Genomic DNA, 16,785 nt, shown 5'->3' with positions numbered 1-16,785 from the left:
ACTGTTGCACCTACAGAGTAACAAATTTGACTGTTTTTGATGAAACACAGATTTGTGAAATTGCTGCTGATTTGTCTTATTGTCTCTCCCCCCCCCCCTTCCCCCGGATCATTTGGATTGTCAAATCATAATGAAGACAATAAAAACAGAAATCTTTCTTTGCTAACAGTGCACCTGAAAACATCTCTGCCCATTCCATCGGTTGCAAACAAGCTGTAAACAAACACATTCCCCAACTTGAAACTGGCTGAATACAGTAATAGACCAATTACAGCCTTCCATTCAGTGACAACATCTTGTAGATAGGATAAGCGATCGTTAGCATACTGTGCTCTAAGCTTAGATATTTTCAGATTTGTCATCCAATGATTTCGTCTAGAATGCCCAGTGTAAAGAACAGTCTCCATACCTCCAAATCAGCAGGGTTTTCTCCAAGACTTTACGCCATCTGTCACAGTCCAGGAAGCTGCAAGACGACGTTTGTTGCCTTGTTCTTATGTTAGCTCATGGCTGCTTTTTTCTCCATCGAAAATATCTGTTCTTACTAAAGTGAGCTACAGTGTCAACAGCTGTCACATCTTCATCACTATCAGTTTCCTGCTCTGAATTTATGTTGTGTTCTCTTAATATCTCAAAATCAGGATCATTATCGCTGTCATTAAAATCTTCATCCGAAGATTCAATGGGGTGATCTTTAACATCCACATCTGTCTCGCATAACAATAGAAGGTCCAGCTTTCCCTGCCAAGGAGAAACAGCACACACTCTCCTGCAGAGTGAAAATCTCATTCTGGAAACATCTCCACAGTATCCTTTCTTTCAGGAGCGCTAGTTCTTCAAGGTTCGCAGGAGAGCTTATGTAAAGTTTGGAAGGTAGGAGATGAGATACTGGCATAAGTAAAGCTGTGAGGAACGGGCACGAGTCGTGCTTCGGTAGCTCAGATGGTAGAGCACTTGCCCGCGAAAGGCAAAGGTCCCGAATCCGAGTCTCGGTCGGGTACACAGTTTTAATCTGCCAGTGAGTTTCATATCAGTGCACACTACGCAGCAGAGTAAAAATCTCATTCTACAAACAGTAGCATTCAACAAAAATGTTGCACTCAAACAATATGTTACATCTGTGAGACCTCTCATGGCTAATAATTACAAAACAAAGAGCAGCTACAATGCAAGAATGCTGGCACGTGTAGCTTGTCCGCCAATAGGAAGGTACACGGAAGAGACCATTTGGCTTTGCAGGGATGTGGGAAATATCTCGACACACAAATTTGTTGCGTCTGAGAGACGGTCGACAGTAGTTCAGGGTTAAACGTAGCTGTCTGCAGCTAAACACTTCCTTTGTGCTGTGAGTATCAATAGGTCTTAATTCATAATGCAATTTCTAGAGGAATGTATCTGAACTGGAGGAAGCTCAATACGAAACAAACAAATACATGCACTTGCACTAACTAATATATCTTATTTCTACTGCACATTTTACATCGGGCGACAAATTTAGGTTTCACCTTCTTAATTCAGAAACTGTTGGTAAAATACTTTCCCATATAAGGGTGTTTCAATATTTCTCCTATAGACCATAGATATTGTATTTAACAAAACAATTAAGAAACCTTACTCCAGTGTTTTCATTGATGATTTCTTTTTACTGTAAAATATAATTCAGTTCACTTTTCTACTTACTGCGCCTCCTGCAACATTGGTGCACCAGAAATTTTCTTTCACAAACTGTGATTCATTTTCTAATTTAAATATAGAGAAGCAGATATACAAACAAACCAGGGTTAATACAGCAGCCCATGCTCTCTCTCAACAACACAGAGTGAAGTCGAGAATCAAACCTGCTGTCACTGGATACTGCACGATTTCCACAAACTATTGCAGGAGAGGAGAAAGACATACATCACATCCCACAGATTAATAAAAGTCATAATCAAGAATAACAAATTTTTATTTATATGTACATTTCTCGATGATTAACCATAGATGTGTATATAATACAACATACTACTATTCTTACAACGTAACTCAATTTCACATGGATGTGAAAAAAGTATCAGCGAACAGGGTTCCACCGGTTGAAAACCTCCGCAAATTTCTTTCGTTCTGAAACAAAAATATTCCGATTTTCAATAGTTGGGTTCAAAAATTAATCTTTAAAGGGAAAAAAATTAATAATTCTCTTCTACTGTTTTGCAATACTTACACATAATAGGACCTGCGTAGGTTAACATGAGAAAATGCTGTAGTTACAATAGTGTGTTGATATTAATTTTGTAACCAGACTATTAACATGTTTGAAAATGTGGAGAATGAGTGTTAAAATAAGAGGATTCAAACTAAAGAACAAGTCTATTAGAATGCTTATAAAGGTAAAAAATGAATGGTGAAAAGCTAGTACCAGATATTAACACCCAGAAATGAAGAAGTGGTAGAGTGGGGAGTGAATGAGTCAAAAATATGAGAAGGTGTAGGAAGTCAATGTAGAAGAAACTAAAGTAAATATATATGGCAAAACAACAAAAAGAAATGTTATGATATGGAAACAGGAAAGGCAAAAAAACCACATAAATGTGCATGATATATACAGGATGAATTGTGTAAAACTTGCACAGCAAATATTGCAAAAATACAAAGTGCTATTGAAGTGTGGTTTTACACAATGGATTGGTAATCAGGGGCTCATACTGTTAGCCAATCAATATATTGTAATAACACTTAGAAAGCGTATTTTTCGTGCTAATATACACTTTTATAAATTTAACAATGCCTATTGCCATTAACAAACTAAAAGTTGGGAAAGCAGCGGTAGGGGAATACACAAACAAAAAGATTTAACTTTTACAAGTTTTTGGAGCCATGAATCCTCTTCCTGGCAGAAGAGGTAAAGGGAAACAAAGAGGGGTGAACAAAAGGGATTGGAGAGGTTTAGGGAAAGGGGTACAGTTCAAAAAGTCACCCACAACCCCGGGTCTGGGGAGACTCGCCAGATGGGCAAGTTTTGTCCGGTAAGTAGAGTAGATTTTTGTCTATTCATGTATATTAGATTAATCAATAATTGTTTTTGTTGTTATAAAATTGGGATAAATTAGACTGTCAGTGGTGATTGTTGTCGGATTCTAGCACAATTTGTTTACAAGATATATTTTGAAAAGTTTCCACACCGACACTTTTACAACATCTGTGGTAGCACACGCTAAAGAACAACACAAGTGCATACACTAGTTATGTGGACCCTGGCTAGTAACAAGAAACCAAACCATCACAGGTTGTATTCAAAATTACCATCAGCAGCGGCAATACACACTTTCAAGTCTGGTACGGAAAGAGAGCTGCACACATGCTGGCATTTCTGTGGAGATGTTCAAGCAGGCTGCAGTAATACATCATTACCTATCATTGGGTGTAGTCTGTGTGTTTTTTAATTTTTTTCTTATTTTATAACTAAAAATTCCTCTATGGAGTAGAATGAGTTGTCATCCAGAAATTCTTTTAATTTCTTCTTAAATACTTGTTAGTTATCTGGCAGACTTTTGATGCTATTTGGTAAGGTTTAGAATAACTTTTCATCTTCCCTCCAGCAACTTTACATCTTATTTTTTCTTTCAATTTTGTACTTTTCCCTGCTTTTGCTGATGTAAAACTATTCGCAGAACTTTTGTGGTCAGTTCTGAAATTCACCACTCGAACTTATACAGACTGCCCCATGCATTCCTCCACACATCATTTTTATCTAACACACTAGTCATAAAACTGCTTACAAATTAATTTCATCTCCAATTAAACTTCACAGAATGCTTGTTTCAAGCCTCCATTTATTGTAATGTAAGCCAATTTAGCCAATAATCCCAAAGTTAGCTGAAAGTGCATTCAAAGCACAGCAAAATAAATGAGCTCCGCTTACTAGGGACTGAATGACGCACTAAATGCCTCAGTAGATGTAAGATTTCTAGGAAAACGACCATGTAACTATCGAGGGGAGAAATGTGTTCACTCAAAACATTGGTCACCAGCATAAATATAAGAACCATCCCATTTTAATCTTTGCAGAATCTATCAAGAAAAATTACACTAAGACAAATCAATATGTTACTTAAAAGTTTTGAGTGAAATACAAATTGTGGAAGGAGTATAGATAACAATATAGACAGCCTTTATGAGCGAGGCAGACAAATTATCAAGATTGATAATCATTGCTACGCTTCATGAGAATTTTTGAGACGTTAAAAAAAACCACACACACACACACACACACACACACACACACACACACACACACACACACACACACACACACACAGAGAGAGAGAGAGAGAGAGAGAGAGAGAGAGAGAGAGAGAGAGAGAGATCAACACTGATGTACACACACATGACAACTGAAGTTTTTCAGATAAAAGTTATTGCAGACAAAGGTGATTACAAGATAAGCATTACAGTTACATTCTAGAGATCACTGAGGTCAAAGAAAATTGAGCCAACTTTTGTTTTCAGATCCTCAATTTTTATTGTGTCAATGCTAAACACTAATTAAGTATTTTATCTCCTCTGTTTTCCTTCCCTATTAGACGGCACTGTTAACTGCGACAATAGATGGTTTTTTTTTAAGAGTCTATGTAAAAAATAAATGAATAAAAGCAAACTTTTGTGGAACTAAAGCTTCTTTATAGTACTTGCTGTAAGGAGGAGGTTTGTTCAACATGAACCATACGCAGGTGCTCCAATTTCCTGTAAAGGCAGTGCTATCTAGAATTAAACATGCTTTCCTTGTGACCCAGTTACAGTCCAGTCAAATTAAACAAAACAAAACAAAATGCCCCAACCTGGAAATTGGCAGAAATGCTCAGAATGATGTCCAGTTCAAAATTATAAAAGTCCCCAAAATGAGTCTGCCATCTTGGAATTTTCGAGTTAACATAGTAACTGACCAAGTGTCCAATTGCCTTTGTTTCTGCACCAAATTGTATGTTTTGTTGCCTATTATAAACAAAAATAAAGATAAAAATATAAATACTCTGGGAGACTGTGTATGCAATTAATATGGTGACTGCATGATGACCAGCAATGCTTACACTCTAGCTATCTGCACACATTTTCTGATGCAGCTCTCATTGGCCATCTAATTAAGGATGTGGATAAAGTCAAGACTTCATCGCCCATGCAACAGATTTATTGGTTGGTGCCACGCCTGCATGTACAGATGTAATTGGTGGCATAGAAAGGTTCTGTAGAGCAATCTCCGAAATCCCTGGAGCTAAGAGTCTTGCAAAGTTTCAGATAAGGCAGATTTTGGGAAGATACAGCCCTAAGAATAAAAATATGAAGTCATGACTCGTGCCTCTGTGTCTAAAATGTCCAAGATCAAAGACACTCATTACTATAAATACAACACAAGTTTTTTATTGACTGCTGAGTGTTGTATGCAACAATGATGACCTTTGAGAATATCTGAAATACAAACTAGCAGCAAGGCAGCCTGTGATCTTATGATGGCACATTTATGAGAAACGCACAAAGCCTGCATTAATCGACGTTCTTGAAGAGAGTGTGCCACCCAAAAATGACTTTCCAACCAAAGCAGTATTTGCAATTCAACTGGGTCTATGCTGCATTGAATCCCAAAAGAAACGCAAGGGGATATTGACAATGAATAAAATCTTTTTTGTTTTCAAGCTGTGACAATTCAAATAAAATTCCCAAGCTTTCAATAGCACTCTCCGCCATCATCAATTTGACTGCCAGGGCTGGCACAGTTTCTGCTTGTATAAGCATGATTACAGCATCTGGCACCAGTCATAGAGGGCTGAAATGGCACATGCATGGAAGTTTACTTGCTACTATGAGGTGCGCAACTCATCTTATGCTGAATTGACACTGTTTGAAAACAAACATTTTATTCAGACATCCATGAAAGACTCCAAGAGCACATGTAACTGATGATGCTACATCATCAACATCTACTCAATCAGCATACATTAAAAAAAACTGTGCGTCATTGTTATCAAGACACTTTACACTAGCTGGGATCAAGGTAATTCGAGCTTCGGGGATGCAGATCCTGTGGTGGTGGTGAGTGCTATACATATGGCCAACAATGGTGGGGCGCTCCTCATTCTAGTGGCCACGCACAGCAACTGGATATGACCTAACTTCCGCTCCTTGCAGAAAAGGCAAAAAGTAGCTCAGAGACAACAGCTGTTTAAGGGAAAGAGTTTCTCTCTTCAACAAAACGGATGCTACACACCAGGAAATCGCATCAGCTGAATAACATTTCCTTTTAGTTTTATACCATTATGGTGTTGAAGACAACCTGAACAGCATCAGACAGCTGTACAGCAGGGCAGATGCAAAGTAGTCCATCACAACATTTGATTTGGCCACATTTCCATCTACACCCACAGTGGGGCAACGGCATTTGTAATGAGTTTACCACTGTCAGCTGAGGAAGACATTATCTTCATCAATTTTGTCAAATATAAACAGCACTAGAGCAAGTACTCCAAATTATATCTCGCAACTGTAAATCTGTTTGCAAAAGCAAGTCTAAATGCAGGGCAGGTGGCATAAGTTGCACAAGTATGTGGGGCTACTACACAGGCCGTTGGTGCATAAATCTGTGGACTTCACAGACTAACATCAAAGACAATGTCAAAACTTTGACTGACATGTTTTTATATAAACTGTAAGTAACCAAAAAATGTAAAAAGTCCTACTCCCTGTTTTTTCTGATAACTTCTGTTATTAATTTTTGGCCAGTGAGTGAACATATTACAGCAACTTCGCCCACTTTCATGAAAAAAACACTGTATCACTGTTGCTCTTCCCATCCCATGTATATTATTTAAACTGCATTTTATTTTTGTTGGACTTTACAACATTACTCTGATTAAAAAAAAAACAACACAACCACATGATCAGAAGTGGCAAAATTGGTGTCTTTTTCCACCACTAGTGGCGTTAAAATATATATTATTTCTTGAAAAACAAAACTGGACTACAGCAAACAATTTTATCATTTTAGGTGCTAGGATGCTTAAGCTCATTAATTTGGTACATAAATTAATCCAATTGGCTGCCTGGTTCTGCTACTAGCATTAAAACTCTAAATTTAAGATCCCAAGGTTTCAGTAATTTCAACAATGACAGAATTTCGGCAAAAGTGTTTTTTAACTTTGATCTGGAAAGTTCCTGAATGTTTCTGTCAAGTAGCAGCTTGTTTTTTTAAATGTCCGGTTTAATGTATAATTTGACTGGATTATTAGTAATATGTCTAGGCCAAGAACCCAAAACATCTGCAACCCGCCGATAAGACTTGTAAAGCAGGCTCCAGACACAGTAGGGGTCAGCTTTGCCTGTCTTCCTGTATAGCTAGACACTCATTGGTGGCCACCAGGCAGTCTCACCTGCACCACAAGAGGTTAAGTTTGCAGTTACGCCCAACACGTGACTGAAAATAGTCCGCGATGTATCCTGGAGCAAGTGTCTAATATACCCTTGTGTCAAGGCTTGAAAGGTGTTCACACCGAGGGAGCTGCATGGGCCAGGAGCCAAGAGTTTACGCTCTTCATCAATCAGGTGCTCATTCTGGTGCCATCTTAGCAGCTGCACTGTCATCCACTGTCCACCTTCCACCAAGATGTCAACTGACCCAAGAACTCTTCATGTCATCAGCAACCCTTTAAGGTTAAGGGGTCTCTGACACTGCTCATCAAGAATCACCAGAGTAGCTGTTTCGTCATTTAACTTTTCTGGCTTGGTCTAGGGATACTATTTTGTTGTATAATGGGAACATTCTTTTCATACGTTTTTCATTCTTTATTTTAGGCCTCAGAATCAGCCAGCATATCAGTTACTTAGTATGAAAGAAGAGACATTGTGTTGGCGGTTCAGAGTTAATAAAGTCCTTACAAATAATTTGGAACTTTTTCTGTCTGTAGTCCGCAGAAATACCAATTGCTCATCAAGGTTTATATGAAACAACTTTGTTGTATGATGTAATATTTCAAGATATTCTTCTTCAGGGGTTACAATGGGACACCCTTTAAATCATAGTATAATACCCTAACAACATGTAAAAATGTCCAGAAATGAAAATAAGAAGTGGAAATGATAATTCTGGTTACCTGGAGTTGGGAAATCTTCAGGATGCAACTCTACATAGTGTCTTAAAACAGCATCCTTTTCAGCCAGATAATCAGCCCTATACTTCTCAACGAAGTTACCAAGAGCAACAGCACCTAGGGTAAATAGTGCATGCCTCTGTATGCCTGAAAAATAAATATTTATAAATTAATAAATCTTGAATCAATGTGCAAAATTTATCTACAGCAAAGTTAATGCAGGAACACAGCCAGTAACCTACTAGTAATCGTCTGCCAAAAAACTAGGTGAAAAAGATTCCTACAATACAAATATAAACAGTAGTTAAAATATACTTTATAAGTAATGCATACTGCATAATTATCTATTACTCACAGTAGTAGTTAATAACAAGAGGAGACACCCTAGGTCTCTGGCTTTGCTACAGGTCAGTCTGTCACTACATCAAATTTTTTCCCATTCACCAAATAAGTACAAAAATCAGTAACCAACATTAACATCCACAATAACCACATAAGTTATTCTGGCACTCTCCATACTGAAAACAAAAGTACTGTAAATTCCAAAATAAATGGTTAGATTCAGCAATTCTCATTGGCTACCACGTGCTATCAGCCAGCTATGACCAACATCAACAAACTGACAATCAACAGGCAATGCAAGAGCCACTGACACTGTAACTTCACTTCAGCTGCAGTAGGTCTGTTGTGTGTGGAGGGATAGTGTAGAGAGATGGGCAAGAAACAGTGCAAATTATGTATGAACAGAAGAACTTGTACAACAAATTGAAGCAATGGAGTTTAATTGTTAAGACATTGACCTCATATTCCCTGGCCGGCCATCCTCATATAGTTCTCCCTAAATCATTTCAGGCAAACACCTGGACGGTTCCTTCTAGATCTACATACATACTCTGCAAAGCACTGAAGTCCACAGCATAGTACCACATGTTAGGATTTCTTCCCATTCCAACTGCATGTGGAGCACAGTAAGAATTATTGTGTAAGTCCTCCTGTGCATGCCATAATTAATCTTCTCTTCATAGTCCTACAGGAACAACATATGTGGAGATGAAGAATATCTCCAGATTCTTCACTTAGTGTTGATTCTCAAAACTTTTTAAATATTCTTTTCAGAGATAACTACAGTCTATCACATGTTTCTGTGGGACTCTACCATGAATTAACAAGCCTGTAAACATTGCACTACCATTCTTTGTATATGTTCAAAGTCTCCTGTTAGCCCTATTTGTTATGGTGGCACACATTTGATTCGAACACGGGACAAACAAATGATTTGTAAGCAACTGCCATTGTAGACTGACTGCATTTACTCAGTATCCTGCCAATGAACTGAAGTATGTCACTTGCCTTACCTACTACTTAGCCTAAGTGATCATACCATTTCATAACCCTACAATTATTTACATCCAGCTATTTGCATGTCTACTGGTTCCAATTGTGACACACTGTTTTTACAGTTACTTTTACATTTCTGTACATTTAAAAGAAGCTGCCAATTTTTGTACCACTTTAAAATCTCATCAAGATTTGAACAGATACTTGTGCAGCTTTTTACAGATAATACTTGATTGTATTGAATTGTGTCATCAGCAAAATGTCAGAGGTTACTATTAATATTGTCTATACAGTCATTAATACACAACACAGACAATATACTTCCCAGGGGCACACCTGATGTTACATCTAACTAATCTCCAACCTCTCAGCCAATGCATTCTCAATCAGTCCACAAATTTTGTTTGGTACCCCACACAATCTTAACTTTTGTTAAAAATTGTTTGTGTGGCACTGAGTCAAATGGTTTTCTGGAGTCAAGAAAAAACTGCTTCTACCCGACAGCCTTGATCAATGGCTTTCAGGATGTCATGAGAGACGTGTAAGTTGGTTTTCACATTATCAATGTTTTCGGAATTCATGATGGTTGGCATGGATGACATTTTTGGGCTCAGAATATGTTCCAGGATTTACAAAGGGTGTACATCAATGAGACATAACATTAGTTCACAAATATGAAATGATCACATAGGTTCAGTAGTGAGTAAAGCAAGTGGTAGACTTCAGTTTATTGGTCGAATATTGGGGAGTGCTTACAAATCATTCGTAAAACCCATTGTAGAAATGGATGAAGTTTGTGGAACCCACAACTAACAGAGGACACTGAACATATACGGAGAAGGGCAGTACGAATGGTCGCAGGTTTGTTTAATCCGCGGGAGTGTGTCAAGAGAGATACTGAAGGAATTGAAATAGCAGACTCGAAGATAGGAGTAAACTATTCAGAGAAAGTCTACTAACAAAGTTTCAAGAATTGGTTTTAAATGATTACTCTAGGGACATACTCAAACCCCCTTCACATCACTCACACAGGGACCCTGAGCATAAGACTAAAATAATTACTGCATCCACAGAGGCATTCAAACCATCATTCTCCCCACACTACATGTATGAATGGAACAGGAAGAAACTTATCACTGGTACAACCCAATGTACCCTCTGCCATGCACCTGACAATGGTTCGCAGAGTATATATGTAAACAACAATTGTTTCTGCTGTCCCCATTTTGTCAATAGGTGTGATGTATGCTGTCTTCCAATCATGGCAAATAATGTTTTCGCAAGGGATCTCTGGTTATTATGATGGAGGCTAATTTACCTGCAAATTATGTATTGAACGGGACAGTGATTCCAATGGTGTATTAGACTCTTGTTTAATGTCAGCAATTTCAGCTATTTCTCAATGCCACTGACACTAATATCTAGGTCTATATCAATCATCTCTGCAGTGTTGGAGGAATTAAACTGTGGTAGTACTCAATTTCCTTAAAAAAGAAAGATCTGAAGACAATTCTGCAGTCTGCTTTGATACCCCAAAACACTATCTATTTTACCACTAACAACCTCACATTTTACCAAAATTTCTTTACGGTTTGAGAGAGATCTTTTCATAAGTTTTTGCTGTGGTAGTCATTGACGACTTCATACACTGCCCCCTTGACAATAAACATGTTTTACTCATTCTCTACCTATAGCTTCATGCTTTCTTTTAGACCAATCATGCATCAGTTGCTATGTCTTAAAGTTTATTTACAGTGTCTGTATATGATGCATCATCCCTTCCATCATGAACTTTTCTATTAGGTACATAATTATCCAGTACTTGTTCAACCATTCTTTTGCCACATGGACCACAGTTCTATCTGTTCAAGCTCAACTAGGTAAATATTTCGAGTTCTCCTTTGGGACAGGGTATGGCTGCTTCTCTAACTAAATTATCAAACGTGTAAATTTCCCTGTATCAAACGTGTAAATTTCCCTGCTCTTTATACCACAATTGCTGTAACTACCTTACAGTCACTAATGCAGTTTCAGCATAGACTTCCCCAAACAAGGCCTGTCTGTTGCAATTCGATACAATATATTTCCATCACAGTTGGGCTTCTAAATTGACTGTTGTAAGTAGCTTTCAGAGCAGGCATTTAGTTATGTTTTGCAGGATGTCTTGTCATGTTCCCAATTTAGAAAAATAACTATCACAATAAATTGTTGGCTGGTTAAAGCCTCAGTCAATAATGACATAACTGGGTTCCTCCAAATTTTTCAGTTACATATAGGACTGAGCAGCTGTCATTAAAAGGAGCAAATTAGATTCACACCCATCCTTGATTCTGAATCTTGCCCAATCAATCTTGCTTGCACTTTCAATTTTGATTTGAGTTTCTTACCCACACTGACAAATCCACCTCCATATCCCAATTAGCCTATTCTTTTGATATATATTTTGATTTAGACCGAAAGTCTCACAATTGTCAATTTCCTACCTTAACCAGCTTTCTGGATTACAATTATTACTTTATTGGTAGTTCTAGTATTGTATGAGTTTGACTACTTTCAAAGAGCACTTTAAACTATGTTGTGAATGCTTCAGCAACTCACCACAAAGATTTTTAAGATTTCATTTGTGTGGACTGTTTCTTTGGGGTTTCCAGTAATTCTTTTGCGTCCCCTACAGCCATCATTATTTGGATTGTAAAGAGAGTCACGTTAAGTTAAAAAAAACTCACTTCACACAATCAGTAACCTGTCTAGCAGAGTCTGGTGTGTAGTGTAACTCTGACCCATTCTCAAGCGAATGAGGTAAGGCCATGAAGTCATAGTGTAACTTGTCTGAGAATCTTCTCAGTCTCTCGTTCAAGTCTCCTATATGTCTCAGAACTAGAGTCCCTGACCTGTTCTGGACACAATAGGGCAGGTTGTGAGCTTAGATGACACTCTGCAAGCAAGGCTGATTACCTCAACCCTCCCCACCTGCCGAAGGAATGTTCTCTCAGAGCCCATACAACAGTCGTCGTCCATCCCAACGAGCACCAAAAACGGCAGTTGAATGCACCTTGTTCTTTCAAACACTAAAGTAAATGAAGGTGTGTTACTATTCCCCCACCCCCCTCTGAATTGATGCCAACTATACCACATTTAAATACTGACTCTTGAATTCCACATACACCCTCTCTCCATTAACTCCTCAAATAAGCAATAACATACTGATGGAATGCAATTAAACCTTGTAAATCCATTTGATTAAATTTTACTTGGGATGCATAAACGGTTTCTTACAAATAATATACATTGATCCAAATAAAAGTGCTACATGTGTAACTACATGGTAAAAGCCGTTATTGAGAGATTACAGAAATTCGTGTACTTTCAAATCTCTCTATGATAATGGGGTCACTGGAATTACGATGTCTTACAGATGGGGGTAAGAGGTTTTCATTGCCTATCATCGATACGTTATTAACCTCTTGCAACAATATACCCAATAATGTCTTGTCCACAGATGATGGATAACTCACTGACTTAACAGTTACAGCCACTCATTCGAACACAAACTAAGCATAAACAATCCCATCGATTTCGCTGTTAAGTTACAATTCATTTTTCATACGATCAACACATTCACAAAGGCGGCATACTTTACAGACAACATAATTTACGATTTACAAAGCACTGCTTTCAAATGGTGTAATTCTGTACTCATACACTGAGATATCATTGATAGTTCAGGGCACAACAATCTCTGCGTTAGCTCTTAACAAATAATATACTATGTCCATGGGAGGATTTCACGTTCCTTCAATAAAACAAACAATACACATAATTACACCACGTAGGCCTACTACTTTAGTTGTAGTGGTTTGTAAATATTTACTGACAGTCAAAGAGTGTTTCACTTTTAAAACTATACGAAATCGATGAATTATTCCCTGGATTATAACATAAACTTATTTAATAACTAACAAATTTCCTCCGATTTCAATAAGCGCACAATCTGCTACACTTGCACAAATAATACTCCGAGCAGTAAAATCTATACACATACGCACCGCTTAGCATGGGACGACGGTTAGCTGCATTCGCGAAACACACACCAGCAAACGCTATGCCTCCGTATGTCAAAGGAGCCCATATTTTGCTAAGAAGCGGCTCTTCCCTTTGCCTTTTCCCATCCAGCAACTCTAAAGGAGACGCCATTTTATTCTGGCTTCAAAGATAGCTAGTGAACCCACTCCCTCACTGCGTCCAGTAGCCTTTCGCGGGAGACTGGCTGGGACCCAGGCCTATGAAAGGCACCGATAGATGTCGCCTGCACTGCACTAATGGTAAAGTTCTGTGTACCTTTAATAAATGGGTCGTCCATATGCCACGATCTGTCTCCGCGAAAGTCAGTGCACATCACATATCTGCAGACTGATAGTTGCGTGTGGACAGGAGATTTGTGCAGATATGAGATAGGTGCAAAGATGCAAGTTGGAGCTTTGAGCAAAATTCCACAAATCTGTGAGCATCTAACACATCTGCGCAGGTAAAATGTGGGTAGGATATCACTGAAAATTTGGCATACGAAACGTGTTTCAGTCAGCTGTTCGCTTAGTCTGTGTTTCTCATCTGTGTGTGCATAGTGAATTCTAAAATGCCAGATGCACTACTGAATTTATTAAAATGTGTAGAAGTCATACAGGTTTGTGGAAAATTAAGAGAAAGCAATACAGCGATCGAGATAAACTGAAGTGCCAAAGAAACTAGTACATGTATCTAATATTGTGTAGGGCCCTCGCGAGCACGTAGAAGCGCCACAACTTGACTAATGTCTGAAGTAGTGCTGGAAGCAACTGACACCATGAATCCTGCACGGCTGTCCACAAAACCGCAAGAGTACGAGGGGGTGGAGACCTCTTCTGAACAGCACGTTGTAAGGCATCCCAGATATGGTCAATAATGTTCATGTCTAGTGAGACTGGTGGCCAGCGGAAGAGTTTCAGCTCAGAAGAGTGTTCCTGGAGCCACTCTGCAGCAATTCTGGATTTGTGGGGTGTCGCATTGTCCTGCTGGAATTGCCCAAGTATGTCGGAATGCACAGTGGACATGAATGAATACAGATGATTAGACATTCTTATGTATGTGTCATCTGTCAGTATGTGTCATATGTAGACATATCAAGGGTCCTATATCACTCCAATTGCACATGCCCCATACCATTACAGAGCCTCCACCAGCTTGAACAGTCCCCTGTTGACATGCAGGTTTCATGGATTTGCAAGGTTGTCTCTATACCCATACATGTCTATCTGCTCGATACAATTTGAAACAGGACTCCTCCAACCAGGCAACATATTTCCAGTCATCAACAGTCCAATGTCAGTGTTGACAGGCCCAAGTGAGGCGTAAAGCTTTTTGTTATGCAGTCGTCAAGGATACCCGAGTGGGTCTTTGATTCCAAAAGCCCATATCGACGATGTTTCGTTGAATGGTTTGCACACTGATAATTGTTGATGGCCCAGCACTGAAATCTGCAGAAATTTGTGGAAGTGTTGCACTTTTGTCAGGTTGAATGATTCTCTTCAGTCGTTGTTGGTCCCGATCTTGCAGGATCCTTTACCAGCCACAGTGATGTCATTGATTTGATGTTTTACTGGATTCCTGATAGTCACAGCACGCTCCTGAAATGGGAAAATCACCACTTCATTGTTACCTCGGAGATGCTGTGTCCCATCACTCGTGTGCCGACTAGAAGAGCACGTTCAAACACACTTAAATCTTGATAACCTTCCATTGTAGCAGCAATAACCAGTCTAACAACTGCACTAGCCACTTGTTGTCTTATATAGGCGTTGGCGACCGCAGCGCGTGTACTGGCTGTTTACACATTTCTGTATTTGAATATGCATGCCTATATCAGTTATTTTGGCGTTTCATTGTAAGAATGAAGCTGCTTATAGCTTTGTAGTAGGGAAATTATGAGCCACTGACCCAACAGCAAACAAGAAAACAGTGCCAAATAAATACAGTCCAGACTGCTTATGACCATGAGCTAAGCAAAGTAACGAAATGCATACACACTTTTCGTCAAACTGAGGTGACACTAACATGTGGATAACTTAACCAAAATTGTTAGTTCTGCCCGCTTTCGTTAGAATTCTCTCTATATATGCTTTCATTGATCAAATATGAAATGCTCTGAATAACCGAACATCAGCCACTGTGATTTTTTGTGATCTCTCAAAGGCTTTTGACTGTGTGAATCACGAAATTCTTCTAGATAAGCTTAAGTATTGTGGCACAAGTGGGACAATACATAAATGGTTTCATTCATATTTAACTAGAAGAATGCAGAAGGCTGAAATCAACAGTACAGATAGTCAGCAGACACCTCTAACTCAAGAATATTGCTCCATGGCGTTCAGTACTGAGTCCCTTATTGTTCTTAATATACTTTATATCAATTACTTGTAACTCTATACTCACGAAGATGCAAAGCTTATTTTTTTCTGATAATACAATTATAGTAATTACACTCAAGAAACAGGAATTAGCCAAGGAAATTGCAAATAATGTCTTTCAAAAACTTATTAAGCAGTTTTCTGCAAATGGACGCTCATTAAATTTTGAGAAAAGACGCTATACATAGTAGTGTAGAGTAAATGGCATAACACCATTGATAAATATAGGTTTTGAACAAAAGTCTCTTGCTAAGGCACAATATTCAAAATTTCTGGGGGTGTACATCGATGAGAATTGGTATTGGAAGAAACACATCGCTAATCTGCTGAAATGTTTAGGTCCCGCTACTTATGCTACTAGGGTCATTGCAAATTTTAGTGAAATCAGTAAATTTTCCTATGATGTCTGTTATCATTCACTGCTTTCGTACTCCATCATTTTTTTTAGATAATTCATCATTAATAGAAAAAGTATTCATTGCACAAAAGCATGTAATCAGAATAATAGCTGGAGCACATCCAAGATCAACTTGCAGATGTTTCTTTAAGGAAATCGTGATGTTCACAGTACCTTCGCAACAAATATATTCACTTACGAAATTTGATGTCAATAACTCATCCCACTTGAAAAATAAGAGCAAAGTGCGTTCCTACACACTAGAAAAAGGATGATCTTCACTATTCTCGGTTACATCTGACTTTGGCACAGAAAGGGGTCACTTGTGTCGCCACAAAAATCTTTGGTCATTTACCAAATAACATTAAGGGTGTAACAGACAGCCAAACAACATTTAAAAACAAATTAAAAGGATTTCTGAATGGCAACTCCTTCTAATCAATAGACGACTTTTTAGGTATGAAGTAGTAATTGTAATATATGTATACATGTGTGT

The 16,785-nt window shown here is 38.3% G+C and overlaps 1 protein-coding gene across 1 annotated transcript; it reads right to left on the bottom strand.

Annotated features, from left to right (window-relative positions):
* Window positions 1-1,930: 1,930 nt before the first annotated feature.
* Window positions 1,931-13,887, bottom strand: LOC126278577 (NADH dehydrogenase [ubiquinone] 1 subunit C2). Its single transcript, XM_049978783.1, has 3 exons — window positions 13,791-13,887; window positions 8,118-8,261; window positions 1,931-2,103 (listed from the first exon to the last, which is right to left on the bottom strand). The coding sequence occupies exons 1-3, from the start codon at window positions 13,846-13,848 to the stop codon at window positions 2,054-2,056; spliced, it is 252 nt and encodes an 83-aa protein (XP_049834740.1). The 5' UTR covers window positions 13,849-13,887; the 3' UTR covers window positions 1,931-2,053.
* Between the last annotated feature and the right edge of the window lie 2,898 nt (window positions 13,888-16,785).

This window comes from Schistocerca gregaria, chromosome 6 (assembly GCF_023897955.1).
Source record: "Schistocerca gregaria isolate iqSchGreg1 chromosome 6, iqSchGreg1.2, whole genome shotgun sequence".
NCBI classification, from domain to species: domain Eukaryota; kingdom Metazoa; phylum Arthropoda; class Insecta; order Orthoptera; family Acrididae; genus Schistocerca; species Schistocerca gregaria.
Note: the sequence above shows the minus strand (reverse complement) of the source record. Positions and strands in the feature narration are given on the sequence as shown.